The sequence below is a fragment of the Eschrichtius robustus genome, chromosome 20 (genome assembly GCF_028021215.1).
Source record: "Eschrichtius robustus isolate mEscRob2 chromosome 20, mEscRob2.pri, whole genome shotgun sequence".
Classification (NCBI taxonomy): Eukaryota; Metazoa; Chordata; class Mammalia; order Artiodactyla; family Eschrichtiidae; genus Eschrichtius; species Eschrichtius robustus.
This window is the reverse complement of record NC_090843.1, coordinates 12,163,619-12,175,998: the sequence shown is the minus strand read 5'-3', so window position 1 is coordinate 12,175,998 and position 12,380 is coordinate 12,163,619. Positions and strand designations below refer to the sequence as shown.

At 57.0% G+C, this 12,380-nt stretch overlaps 2 protein-coding genes across 2 annotated transcripts; one reads left to right on the top strand and one right to left on the bottom strand.

The window, feature by feature from the left end:
* Positions 1–284: 284 nt before the first annotated feature.
* Positions 285–1,551, top strand: PDE6G (phosphodiesterase 6G). The gene is made up of 3 exons (XM_068531175.1): positions 285–460; positions 935–975; positions 1,475–1,551. Exons 1-3 carry the CDS (start codon positions 315–317, stop codon positions 1,549–1,551), a joined length of 264 nt encoding a protein of 87 aa, XP_068387276.1. The 5' UTR covers positions 285–314.
* A 1,720-nt stretch (positions 1,552–3,271) lies between these two features.
* TSPAN10 (tetraspanin 10) lies at positions 3,272–6,995 on the bottom strand. Its single transcript, XM_068531555.1, has 3 exons — positions 6,960–6,995; positions 5,090–5,682; positions 3,272–3,734 (listed from the first exon to the last, which is right to left on the bottom strand). The coding sequence occupies exons 1-3, from the start codon at positions 6,993–6,995 to the stop codon at positions 3,272–3,274; spliced, it is 1,092 nt and encodes a 363-aa protein (XP_068387656.1).
* Between the last annotated feature and the right edge of the window lie 5,385 nt (positions 6,996–12,380).

The window sequence follows — 12,380 nt, the reverse complement described above, 5'->3', positions numbered from 1 at the left end:
TAGGTGCCTAACATGCCACCATGAATGAGACCAAGTGTTCCACCCCAGGGATTGGGATGGGGAATGCAGGAGAAGGGGGAGGCAGTGAGGAGGGGCACACCGGGGGGCCACCCAGCACTCTCACCCCCTGCCTGGGGCTCCCTGGGACAGGGGGCTGCTGTTTGGGTCATACTGGGGACCGGTGGGTCTCATGTTTCAGGGTTTCCTCTGCTCTGGTGGGTTGAGACCTGAGAGGCAGGTCGGAAGCAGGAGGGCCCACAGCGTGAGGGAGTCCAGAAGCCGAAGGTCGCCGCGGGGTCTCTGCCAGCCTGGCCATGAACCTGGAGCCGCCCAAGGCCGAGATCCGGTCGGCCACCAGGGTGATTGGGGGGCCCGTCACTCCCAGGAAAGGGCCCCCCAAATTTAAGCAGCGGCAAACCAGGCAGTTCAAGAGCAAGCCCCCCAAGAAAGGCGTCCAAGGGTAAGCAGAGCTGTGGGAGGGCTGGCCCTGAGTGGGGTGGAGGGCCCACCTGCTGCACAAGAGGGAGATGTGGCTGCACTTCAGGTTGGGGGGCTGGGTGGGGCCTCAGCCACCCTTTGCTAGTGGAAGGTGGTCCCATCCTCTTAAGCAGGTGGTGCGAGTCTTGAGGGCCTGAGCCGGCCTGTCTCAGGGTGCCCCATTCCCTGGCACGGGGGGCGGGGGGTGGAGGGGACTGGGAGGGCAGGGGCTCCCGTCACCCTCTCTAGCTGTTCTTGTCTGGAAAGCACACCCACCCGCGGCCACCCAGACACTCAGCCACAGCCCCACCAACTGATATGTCTCCCTGCACCCAAAGAGCCCCACGTGTACACACCCAGGACACAGTCAGACACACCACGTTTCCAGGAACCTGCACTCAAGTGTATGCACGCCCCCTCTCCGCTCTTCCTGGCCCTGACCTCTCTGTTCTTGTAGGTTTGGTGACGACATCCCCGGAATGGAAGGCCTGGGAACAGGTATGACGGCGACTAGCGTCCACCCAGGTCCCCCCCACTTGCCCACCCCCCAGTGTGCCTGGGGCCCCATCAACCCTGCCCCTGCTTCCTCAGGCAGAGGCTCACTTAGGGCACCACCCCCAGCTGTCCTTCCTTTTTTTTTCCCAACTTCAAGCTTCAGACACCACCCGAGTGGGGTTGTTCCTACTCAGCGGGTCCACCGAGTGCTTGGAGGGGCTGGAAAAGAACAAAGCTCTTGCTGTCCCCTCCCCCCAGCAGCAAGGCCCACCTTCCTCTGGCCCCCTCCCTGGGCCTGCTGCACCCACTCTCTTCCTGGGCAGGGCGCCCATTCGACACACCCCAAAGGTGGTATGTCCTGAAAGGAGGGCTCTACACCCTGGACTTATACTCTCACCATTGGGGTGTGGACAACAGGGGGGGGGACAACAGGGCCCAGAGGGGATGGTGGCTCCTGGGGCCTTGGGACCCTCCTGGACCCACTGGCCCCCTTGTCCTGCAGACATCACTGTCATCTGCCCATGGGAGGCTTTCAACCACCTGGAGCTGCATGAGCTGGCCCAGTATGGCATCATCTAGCACTGGACCCCGGCCCTTGGCCCCTCCATGCTGCTGCCCTCTCTGACCCCTGCTCAGGATTCCTGTGAGCAGGGCCGCTCCCCCCGCCGGTGGGTTCCAGAGTGTCCAGAGATTGTGTCTGGAGATCCCCGCAGGGCGGCGACCTCAGGCCTACGGAAGCTAGTTGCCAGGAGCCCACCAACTCCCTGTAGGATATCCTCTCCGGCCGGCCAGGCCCGGCTTAACTTCTGGAGACACTGGTCCACAGACCCTCTCCTCCCATGGCTGGAAAGCTAGGGCAGGCCTCCCAGGAGTGTCCCCTGTCCTGCCTGTCTGGGGGTGAGGACAAGCTCCCCCCACTAGCCCTTCCTAGCTGAGGCCCTTGCACTGGCGGAGTGGGTGGCAGGAGTCCTGCGGGCGTCAGTGAGAGAGCAAGACCCCTCTGGACCTGTCACACCAGCAGGATGCTTGTCCTTTCCAACACGGCCCATGCTTGCTGTCCTGTTTCAAATAAAATTAGCGTGTCCTCCACCACTTGTCTGGGATGTGTTGTCAGTGGGGGCAGGGCCCAAGGGTGGAGTCTCTTCAGCAAGAGTGGATGGATGTGGGCACAGGTGGCAGGGATGGCAGGGGCCTGGCCAGGCTGAGGGAAGGAAGCACATCGGGCGCTGAGCCAGGCTCTTCATGGCTGGATTGGGGCAAGGCAGGCAGCCCCATGTACTCCAGGGGCCAGAGCTCAGGTCAGGGGGAGGGAACGCCTATCTGCTCCCCACAGGTGAGGAGACAGGTGCAGGGAGATTGGGCCCAGCCAGCCCATCCTTACTGTCCACTAAAGCTGGACAGACGCCCACCAGTAACCCTGCAATTCCACTCCTGACACCACACCCAGGGGAAGCAGGGCACGCTGCCACACACAAAGCTGCGGGAAACTGCCCCCAGTGGCAGTCATCTTCGGGAAGCTGCCCAAGTGCCACAAGGATGTCGGGGGGTCTGTTCACAACAGCAGTGACCAGAGAGTGACTTTCAGGAAGGGGGCCCCTGTGACCGCGTTTATGTGAAGGCCAGAAAAAGCCATGCTAACCAAAGGCGACAAAGTTCCAACAGGGGTGACCTCGAGGAGGAGACGAAGGGCCCTGCTGGGGCTGGATCTAGACCTGGTAGTGGGTCCACAGGTGTGTGGATAAGTAAGAACCCTCAGGCTGCCCACTTAAGGTTGGTGCAATTTACTGTATGAGTGATACATCTCAATAAAACTAACCCCCTCCAATAAAAAAGCACTCTGGAGGGAGAGGCCTGGGCCTCATCCTCAACCACCGCAATGGACAGGAAAGGGGGAGGTGGCCCCAGAGGAGAGCAGGGGCCAGGCTATGGTGAGGACATGGGGACTCATAGACTGGGCTTGGAGGTGTTGGAAGTGGAGGGTCAGTGGTGAGGGTCAAAAGTGGTCAGATGTAGAGATCGGAAGTGAGGGTTGGGGTGAGGGTCCGAGTTGGGGCTCGGTGGCAGGATTTCATCCAGTCTCGCTCGCCCCCCACTCTCCCTGCCAGCCAGGCTTTGCAAGCACCCTCTGTGGGAGGCAGACGCTGGCCAGGCAGTCGTTGGGGTCAGCTTACACTCGGACCATGGCAGCGTTTGCAAGCAAGTGGGCAGTGTGGGGGAAAGGGGACCCTGGGGAGCCAGAGGCCAGCAGGTGGAGGAGGCCTGGGGGCCCAAGGTGCGTGTCCACAAGCACCAAGGCGGGTTATTCTGACACCTTCCCTGGGAGGGGAGGGGAGGCCTGCAGCCCCAGACCCCATCCCGGTGCCCTGGTCTTTCGTCTCACCTGCCAGTCAGCCCGGGACCAGTTTGGCAGAGGGGAGGGCACTGAGTCTGGGGGTCCTGTGGACAAGCCCTCACTCTCTGCTGCCCTCTTGTGGACAGCCAGGGCCCTCACCAGCTGGGTGGCCAGCAGGAGCTCTGCCCCCTGGACCACCACGACCACGATGGCGTAGCCACCTGCAGCCCAGATGTTGCTGTGCAGCCACTGGAGGAGTGGGGGGCCGCAGCCCTCCAAGTGCACCACCCTCTGGGCCGCGTCCTCATCCAGGCCCAGGGCCCCGAAGCCACACTGGTCATTGACTGAGGCTCCATCTTCCCAGGGGTCGATACAGCAGGAGGCAGGAAGGCTGCAGGCCTGGACCCCAGGGGAGCTGCAGTTAAAGTACCTGCAAGGGCGTAAGGAAGCATCAGTCTGGAGGGCAGGGCCCCTGGTCCAGGACCCCAGCGCTGTGTGGAATGTCTCCTACCCACCTTCAAACTTCCATGGCCACACACACACATAGGCACGCAGGCATGCACATGTGCATGCATGCAAGCACACAGGCATGAATGCACACACACATGCACACAGCAGGAATCCACACTGGCAGGCATGTACACACACATGCACACTCACACACACTTGTGTACACACAGACACACACACAATACCCAGCTCTCTATAATTCATCCCAGCACTGGGTAGCCCTCTGCACATGCTTCTTGGTTAGAAGACACACACTGCGTAAGACAGTTGAAGGGAGGCAAGGGTTTTATGGGGGCTGGAAGTAAGATGGCCTCGCTCCACAGATGCTGCTGAGTTGGTCTGAGCAGCAGAGCTGGAGTGGGAGAAGGTGGGTTGAAGACTGGTAGAGGCTTCTGTAGTGGTCACTGGGTCGTGGTGGGGGCATGAGGGGCCACACTGGGCAGCAACAAGGGACGGGAGTCTTGGGAGGAGCTCGCAGGGCCTCGAGAGACTATTGCCCTTGTCACCCACTTCAGGCAGCCCTCAGGTGCCCTTGGCCTTTGACTGGCGGCCAGGGCCCTGTGACCAGCAGGCTCCCTCGCCCTCCCTCACAGGCAGTCTCATCTCCTTGAAGAACGGGCTTCACTAAGGCAGGGGCTTGGAGGTCGGCAGGCTGGGTGGCATCACAACACCAGAAAGGGCTGCCACCGACCCAAAGTCACACTCAGCCACCAAATGAGAACAATCCAGATGGGTGCTTCTAAGGTGCCCAGAAAGAAGGGCCCAGCATGTCTCAGGGACTGTTAGGTACAAATGGCTGGTTTTCAAGAGTCTCCATATGGCTCTAAACACACACATGTACACACACACAAACACACACACACACACACACACACACGCAGTGGACAGAGAACTGTGGAGTCATAGTCCACAATGATGTCCTGAATTAAACTAAAAGTTATTTTCAATTGACATTGAGATGTACGATGTCCTTACTGAAAAAGAAAAAAAAAACAACCCCCAAAAGTGACTTTCTAGGTCTACTGGCTGAGCTTCTCTATTAACATCCCTGCATGACCATGTGGCCCTGGCTGGGCCTGAGTGTGTACATGCGCAAGTGTGCCCACATGCGCGTGTGTGCACGTATGCGTACGGGTGAGGAGCCTGTACAGGTGACTTTGTGTATGGGTGAGTCTGTGCATGTGAGTGTGTGTGTGGCCCGCCTCCTCTCCAGCCCCAGGGACCCTGCCGGCCACCACGGGGCTGCCCTCCGCCCTTGCAGGCTCTAGGACTCACAGGTTCCACTGCCAGTCCTGGTAGGAGGCCACCCCGCAGCACTGCAGCCCGAGCTGAACTTGGTCAATGAGGAAGCACAAGTCTGGGTCGTCTTGGTAGTGTGTGATGGCCATGTGTAGGACGTGCTCCAGGTCATCCTGTAACTGGCCCCAGAAGGCCACCACCAGGGCCCCTGCCACGGCCTCTAGCACCAGAAAGGCGAGGATGCCCCCAGAGAAGCAGCGCAGCAGAAAGGCGTTCTCGCAGAGGGCGCCCAGGCAGCCTGCCAGGCTCACCGCACTGAACGCCAGCCCGCCCAGCACCAGCCCCAGCATGGGGTCTGCGGGCAGGGGGCCTCCCCAACTACTCCCCAGAGACCCCTTGACGGCCAGGCCCCAGAGCCCGATGGCCAGGGCCAGCAGGCTGAGCAGAGAGAAGACGAAGTTGGACAGGAAGATCAGGCACTTGAGGCAGCTGCTTCCCCAGGGGAAGCAGCAGGCCAGGACCCCCCCAAGGCCTGCCCTCCGGGCCTGGTCCTCCCAGGGTGCTGGCCCTGGGTGACGTGAAGTGAGGGGGCTGCTCCCGGCGAGGGGTGGTTCCTGACCCCCAGCATCCTGCAGAGGGAGGAAGAAGAGGGAGGTCTCACCAGGGCAACCCTCTTCACTCAGACCCTGTGACACTCAGCTGGGAGCAGGGTCAGAGCCTGCAGCGGGGAGGAAGCTGGACGGTGAAGGCGGAAGGGGGTGCTCAAAGACCCTAGAAGGCCAGGGACGTGGGATCCTTAAGGCTTGTCCTGCTCGGCCAAGCAGCAGAGGGGACGGTGAGGGGCTCTGGGGGCAGGGAGGGGAGAGGCCAGGAGACTGGGGCTCTGTGGGTTGCAGGGCCTCCCAAGGACCCCACCTTGCCCTCCAGCAGGACGCTCAGCCAAGCTCGGGGGCCCTGGCCTTACCACGGAGAAAATTAACAGGGTGCTGATGGTTGCGGGGGCCCACCCCCTCTCTCGGTTCCCCCCACCCTCCTCTTGGTTCCCCAACAGAGGACTGGCTCACTGGTCATGAGGTTGGGAGAAGCTGCAAAGCCAGTTCCATTTGGCCCCTTGATGGACAGTCTCCACTCCAGATATGCCTGCCTCCGCAGCCCCTCCACTGGCAGGCAGGTATGGGAGGGCTTCTGCCCCCTCTCTGCAGGGGGAGGGGCAGCAGGCCCTTGAATTTGGTTGTGGGGGAAGAATGAGGAAGCTAAGGCCCCAGGCCTGGGCAGGGCTCCCAGTTTACCAGGGAGAAGCTGGCCCTTCACTCCCCACCTGTCTGACTGCATCAGAGCAGAGGAAAGGAGGGTTATTGATCAGCCCCCCCCAGAACTCAACAAGTCAGTAAGAGCAAAAGGACAGGCTGCCGGCATTGGCCTTCAGCCCCTTCTGCACCCTGAGCCAGAGGCCACCCCTCGACCCGCCAGATCCACGGGGAGACCTGCCAGATCTCTTGTGCAGGGGCCATACCGGGCTGAGCGGATGGCAGCCTTGAGGAGGGGGCAACAGGGAGGTGAGAAGGCGGGGCAGGTCACAGGTGGGTGGGGGACAGGGAAAATGTGAGGATGGCCTGATGGCCCTGGTGGGCACCATCCCCTGGGTGTGTGCTTTCCTTGGGGTGTGGACGCACCCCATGCCGTGTCAAACACAAGGGCAAGGGCGGGTCACCTTTCAGAGTCTGAACAGGGCGCTGGGGGAGGTTAAGGCACCTGACTAATAAAGCCCCACCCCAATCTTAGCAGCTCCTCCTGAGCACCCACCTCCTGGCTAGCCCCAGCTCACAACATGGCTCTGGTGGGCCAGTGGGGGGAGAACCCAGCCGGGGACATCTCCAACCCCGGCAGGCCTCCGGGCACTGCTTACCTGGGACAGCAGGGGGCTCCTTTCCCCCTCCTCCATCCTCCACCAGGACAGGTGTGCTGGTACCCCGCCGGCCTCTCTGGCTGGGACACCAGGGCTGGTGCTGCCTGTGCCCCCGGCTGCTCTGTGAGCTGTGAGCCCCACCGGGACTTCGCAGTCACGATCGGATCATGTGAGGAGTCACAGTTTAGGGCTTAAGACAGCCTCTGCTTGTTGAGATGCAAAGGATCCTTCTTCTTGAGCCCAGGTTCTTGGCCTCGCTCTGTGCAGGCATGACGTGGGTGGGGCTGTCAGGGGGCAGGCCTCATGGTCATCACCACAGGGCCCCAGTGCGGGCCTCAGCCTGGCGGGTTCAGCGCTGCCCCTCAGCTCAGCCCGAAGATCAGACCCTGGCTCCCAGTAACAGCCCGGGAGACCTGCCCACAGCTAAATGCCAGTTTATCCCGATTTATTCACTGCAAGAAAGAAGTTTTATGTATATATATGCATATACATACATATATAATATGTATATATATGTGTGTATATATATTTTAAAATTTTTATTTATTTATTTTAATTTTATTTTTGGCTGCATTGGGTCTTTGTTGTTGCACGCAGGCTTTCTCTAGTTGTGGTGAGCAGGGGCTACTGCTCGTTGCGGTGCGCAGGCTTGTCATTTCAGTGGCTTCTCTTGTTGTGGAGCATGGGCTCTAGGCCTGCGGGCTTCAGCAGTTGTCGCTCACGGGCTCTAGAGCGCAGGCTCAGTAGTTGTGGTGCACGGGCTTAGTTGATCCGCAGCATGTGGGATCTTCCCGGACCAAGGATCAAACCTGTGTTCCCTGCATTGGCAGGCGGATTCTTAACTACTGCGCCACCAGGGAAGTCCCTATATGTGTATATTTGAAGTGCCTTTTTTTTTTATTTTTTTTAAGATTTATTATTTATTTTATTTTTGGTTGCATCGGGTCTTAGTTGTGGCCCGCAGGCTCCAGGGTGTGTGGGCTCTGTAGTTGGCGGCACGCAGGCTCTCTAGCTGAGGTGCACGAGCTCAGTAGCCGTGGCGTGGGCTTAGTTGCCCCACAGCATGTGGGATCTTAGTTCGCCGACCAGGGATTGAACCCACGTCCCCTGCATCGTAAGGCGGATTCTTTACCACCGGACCACCAGGGAAGTCCCCCTTTATTTATTTATTTATTTTTTAATCACTGGCTAGATCACATCCTTCCTGGTTTTGAGGTGGCTGGGATCCCCCACCCTCTGAGCTTCTCAGGAGTAGGACTTTGTCACGGTTACTATTGTGCCCTAGTGCTTGGAGGGACCCCAGCCGTGCAGCTGCCACCTCTGCAGGCAGAGATGTGCTCCAGGCTCCCTGATCCTGCATTGTCGGCCCTCTCACCCCGGCTTGGATGCGGTGGAAAGACTGGCTCAGAGCAAACCCCTACCCACCACCAACTCTGGAAGACCTTGGGTACGCACCCCCACGCCTCCTGAGTCTTGCCTGTGGAGCGCGTGAGGCTATGACGTGCGTCGATGCTGCTGTTGGCTGCTGGGGCCGGAGGCCGTGGTGGGGGCAGAGGCTGCCAGGGGCCCCTCTGCAAACACGTGTGCGTGGCAGGAAACAGGGTGGCCTCCAGGGTATGTGCCCCGTCCCGTCTCCACCATCCTCCCCACTCCCTTTCTCAGCTTCTTCCGTTTGATGTTTAAGCCCAGCCTCTTTTCCTCCATTTACTCACCACTTTACAGTCCAGCCACACGGGCTGCTTGCTGGGCCTGAAACGCCTGGCACTCGTGTGCCTTGACCTATGCCATCCCCTGAAATCTCCTCCTGGTGTTCAGTTCCAGAGTAGTACGGCCGAGGGAGCACTTTTCATTTTTATTTGCTTCATTTGTCTGTGTTCTTCCTTTGGGTCCCCCACTGGCTTCTCCCAGAACGACCACCCCACGGAGCCCAGCCTACACTCCGGCAGAGGGCCAGCTGAGTTTTAAGCCACTGAATGAGGCGAGTTCGTTAACACAGCATTATTGTGAGCACAGATGACTGACACAGGGTTTATTCTCTGTCAGGGACTGTTCTGAGCCCTGCAGTACAACAGTGAGGAAACCTGACAATCCCCCGTCCTCAGGCGCTTACATTTGAGTACAGGGGAAGTCACAGAGTAAGCAAAGAAACAACTAAATATATGCTATTTTATAAGGTCATGAGTGTTACGAAGCAAGGAAAGGAAATGGCTGGGGGAGGGTGTTGTCTTATATCAGGTGATCAGAGAGGCCTCACTGTAGGAAAATGTTTGGTTCCTAGGTATACACCCAAAAGGACTGAAAACAGGGACTCACACAAATACATGGATATACACGTTCACAGCAGCCAAAAGGTGGAAACAACCCAGGTGTCCATCAATGAAGAATGGATAAACAAAATGTGCTCCATCCATACCGTGGATTATTCAGCCATAAAATGGAAAGAAGTTCTAACACAGGCTACAACATGGATGAACCTTGAAAACATGGTGCTCAGTGAAAGAAGCCAGACACAAAAGTCCACATACAGTACGATTCCACTTATATAAAATATTCAGAATAGGTGAAGCCATAGAGACAGAAGGTAGATTAGTGGTTGCCAGTGGCTGGGGGAGGGGGAAATGGCGGCTACTGCTGAAGGAGTGTAGGGTTTCCTTCCGGGAGTGATGAAAATACTTTAGGACGAGGTAGAGGAGGTGGTTGTACGACACTGGGAATGTACTACATGATACTGAGTTTTTCCCTTTAAAATGGTTAACTGTATGTTCTGTGAATTTCATATCAATTTAAAAAAAGAAAAGAAGAGGGCTGAGAAGAAGCCGAAGGAAAAGAGGGAACGAGGGACTTCCCTGGTGGCCCAGTGGTTAAGACTCCTCACTTCCAATGCAAGCGGCGCGGGTTCAATCCCCAGTCAAGGAACTACGATCCCACGTGCCACGTGGCGTGGCCAAGAAGAAAAAAAAAAAGAGGGAACGAACCTCGTGGATTTTCTCAGGTCAAGGTCCCTGCGAGGCCAACCCTGGTCACTGCGGAGTGTCTCAGGATCCAGACCCGGGAAGGAAGCAGCATTGTGCTGGTGGAGGGAGAAGGCGAGCTGTCAGGCAATCTCAACAAAGTCCTCGGTGATCCCCACAGCTCGGATGGCCTGCAGAGTTGTCCCAGATTGAGACATGGGGCTGGGCCTTGATAGCCATCCACTGTTATTGGGCATGAGCTGCCTGGGGAAGGGACCGTGATCTGGGGTGAGCACAGTCCCCGAAGGGGAGCTCAGCCAGTGCTGCCAGCAACTTCAGTCTGAGGGCAGTGCACTTGGCACACACTGTAACTGAATGTGGGGTCCAGCTGCTCGCTGCTCAAAAGCCAATAAAGAGGCAAGGCTGGTGGAAAGGAAAGTTTGCTTTATTTCTGAGGCTGGCAATTGTGGGGTCTAGGGAAGGGGAAGGGCAGACTCCTGTCCAAAGGCCGACTCCCCTCCACTGACAACCAGTGGGCAAGAGCTTTTATAGACGGAGAGAGGGGGCTACATGCAGAGACAGCACAGTCAGCTCTGATGGTCATCTTGAAATTGGTCATCGGTGGTCTGACCAGCATCATCTCGATTGTTTTAAGTACAGTTAATCTTCAGTTCCAGGGTCAGTTTGTTCCCATTTCCATGAGGCCAATTCTCAGAATTGTGGCAGCTTCTGTCATGGCTACAGTCTGGACATCATGTAGTTAACTTCTTCCACCTGGTGGGGGTTTCAGTATCTATAAAACAGCTCACAGGACACGGCTCAGAATACTATCTATAGCCCTTGAGGAGGAACTAAAGGTCCTTGACTTTGCTTACTGACTTAAACTATTATTGTTTTGTCCCCTTTGACTATTTTCCTTTGTTTTTGTATTTTCTCATTTCTCTGATTAAACTTATTTTTCGGCTAAAGTTTTTCCACACACAAAAGGCAGGCGGAAGACATGGGGGGCATAGACCATAGGGTCCTGTTCTGTTTCAACACTAGGCTGATGTGTGCAGGAAGAGCGTTTCAGGCCCTGTAAAGTACCTTAGGTGGGAGCAAGCCTGGAAAGTTTGAAGAAGGATGGCTGTTCGAATTTTGCTCCAAGTGAGATGGGGAGATGACAGGTGTTGAGTAATGTGCATCCCAACCTGACTCATGCTTTAAAAGGACCACTCAGGCTGCTGTGCTGCAGGCAGAAGGTCAGGGCAAGGACGGGAGCTGGAGGTCAGGCCTTGTGCAGCCAAACTGTCTCTTCCTCAAAGGGGACACTCCCAGCCTCATCAGTTACCGCAATCAGGCTCCAAAGCCAGGCTCTCTGAGAGACGGTCATCACCTTTCAGGCCCCATCTCAGCCTTGTTCTGATATAGAGTAGCCTTCGGATGAAATCATAGTTACCACTACTGTTATGGGCCGAACTGCATCCCCCCAAATTTATATATCGAAGTTCCAACCCCAGCACCTCAGAATGAGACTTAGAAGTAGGGCCTTTAAAGAGGTAATCAACTTAAAATCAGGCCATTAGGGTGGGCCATCCTCCAATGACCTTATAAGAAAAGGAAAATGGGACTCAGAGAGACACCAGGGATGCACCTGTACAGAGGAAAGACACAGGAGGGAGGCAGCTGTCTGCAAGCCAAGGAGAGAGGCCTCAGAAGAAACCAAACCGGCTGTCCCTCTGATCTCAGACTTCCTGCAGGGAGAGGAAATGAGAGTAACAACCTCCTAACTGTTTTCAGCACAGGAGACAAATAAACACAATCTGAAATTGAATCATGGGATTAAAAAACATAGTTTAGCCTCTTAGAGGTTTTCGTAACTTTTTTTCCATAACCATAGGCAAGGTCAGCTACCAAATGTGCAGGGCCCAGTGCAAAACAAAAATGTGGAGCTCCTTGCTGAAAACTATTAAATATTGCAAGACGGTGACGGCAGAGCATTGAATCAAGTGTGAGGCCATTCGGAGCCACACACGTGGGTGCGCATGAAGCTGGCCCTGGGGGCAATTTTAGGATACTGTATCTCCGTGGCAAAGAAGCATTTATCTAAAATGTGGTCGAAATTCATTCGTTTCTCTTATGTTAGATTCAGGGAAAATGCCTTCTTAAAAAATACGTATCATGAAGGTATGATGTCACTTCCCCGAAGCTATTTCTCCATTTCCGTGGGACCAGCGAGGCGCTGGGAATGTCCAATCCGAGCCCACCGACCGCTGACCGCTGTCTCGCTGTCCTGGGCGACACGCGCGTTTGCGCTTCCCTCCCGGCTTCTCCGCAGCGTCCCTCCACCGCGTGGCCAGCGTGGGGGTGGGGGTTGGGGGCGGAGGGGGGGGGGGGATGCCTCTCCGCGGGGAGCCCGGCGCGGGGCCGCCCTGCGCAAGCGCAGGCCGTTGGTAGGGCCGGAACCTGGTTGCGCGGCCGGAACCCGATT

Coding starts and splice junctions, on each gene's coding strand:
- PDE6G (XM_068531175.1), top strand. CDS start 315: ATGAACCTGGAGCCGCCCAAGGCCGAGATCCGGTCGGCCACCAGGGTG. Junction 461..934: donor CCCAAGAAAGGCGTCCAAGG/GTAAGCAGAGCT, acceptor CTGTTCTTGTAG/GTTTGGTGACGACATCCCCG. Junction 976..1,474: donor AATGGAAGGCCTGGGAACAG/GTATGACGGCGA, acceptor CTTGTCCTGCAG/ACATCACTGTCATCTGCCCA.
- TSPAN10 (XM_068531555.1), bottom strand. CDS start 6,995: ATGGAGGAGGGGGAAAGGAGCCCCCTGCTGTCCCAG. Junction 5,683..6,959: donor GGAGCCCCCTGCTGTCCCAG/GTAAGCAGTGCC, acceptor CTCCCTCTGCAG/GATGCTGGGGGTCAGGAACC. Junction 3,735..5,089: donor CAGGACTGGCAGTGGAACCT/GTGAGTCCTAGA, acceptor ACGCCCTTGCAG/GTACTTTAACTGCAGCTCCC.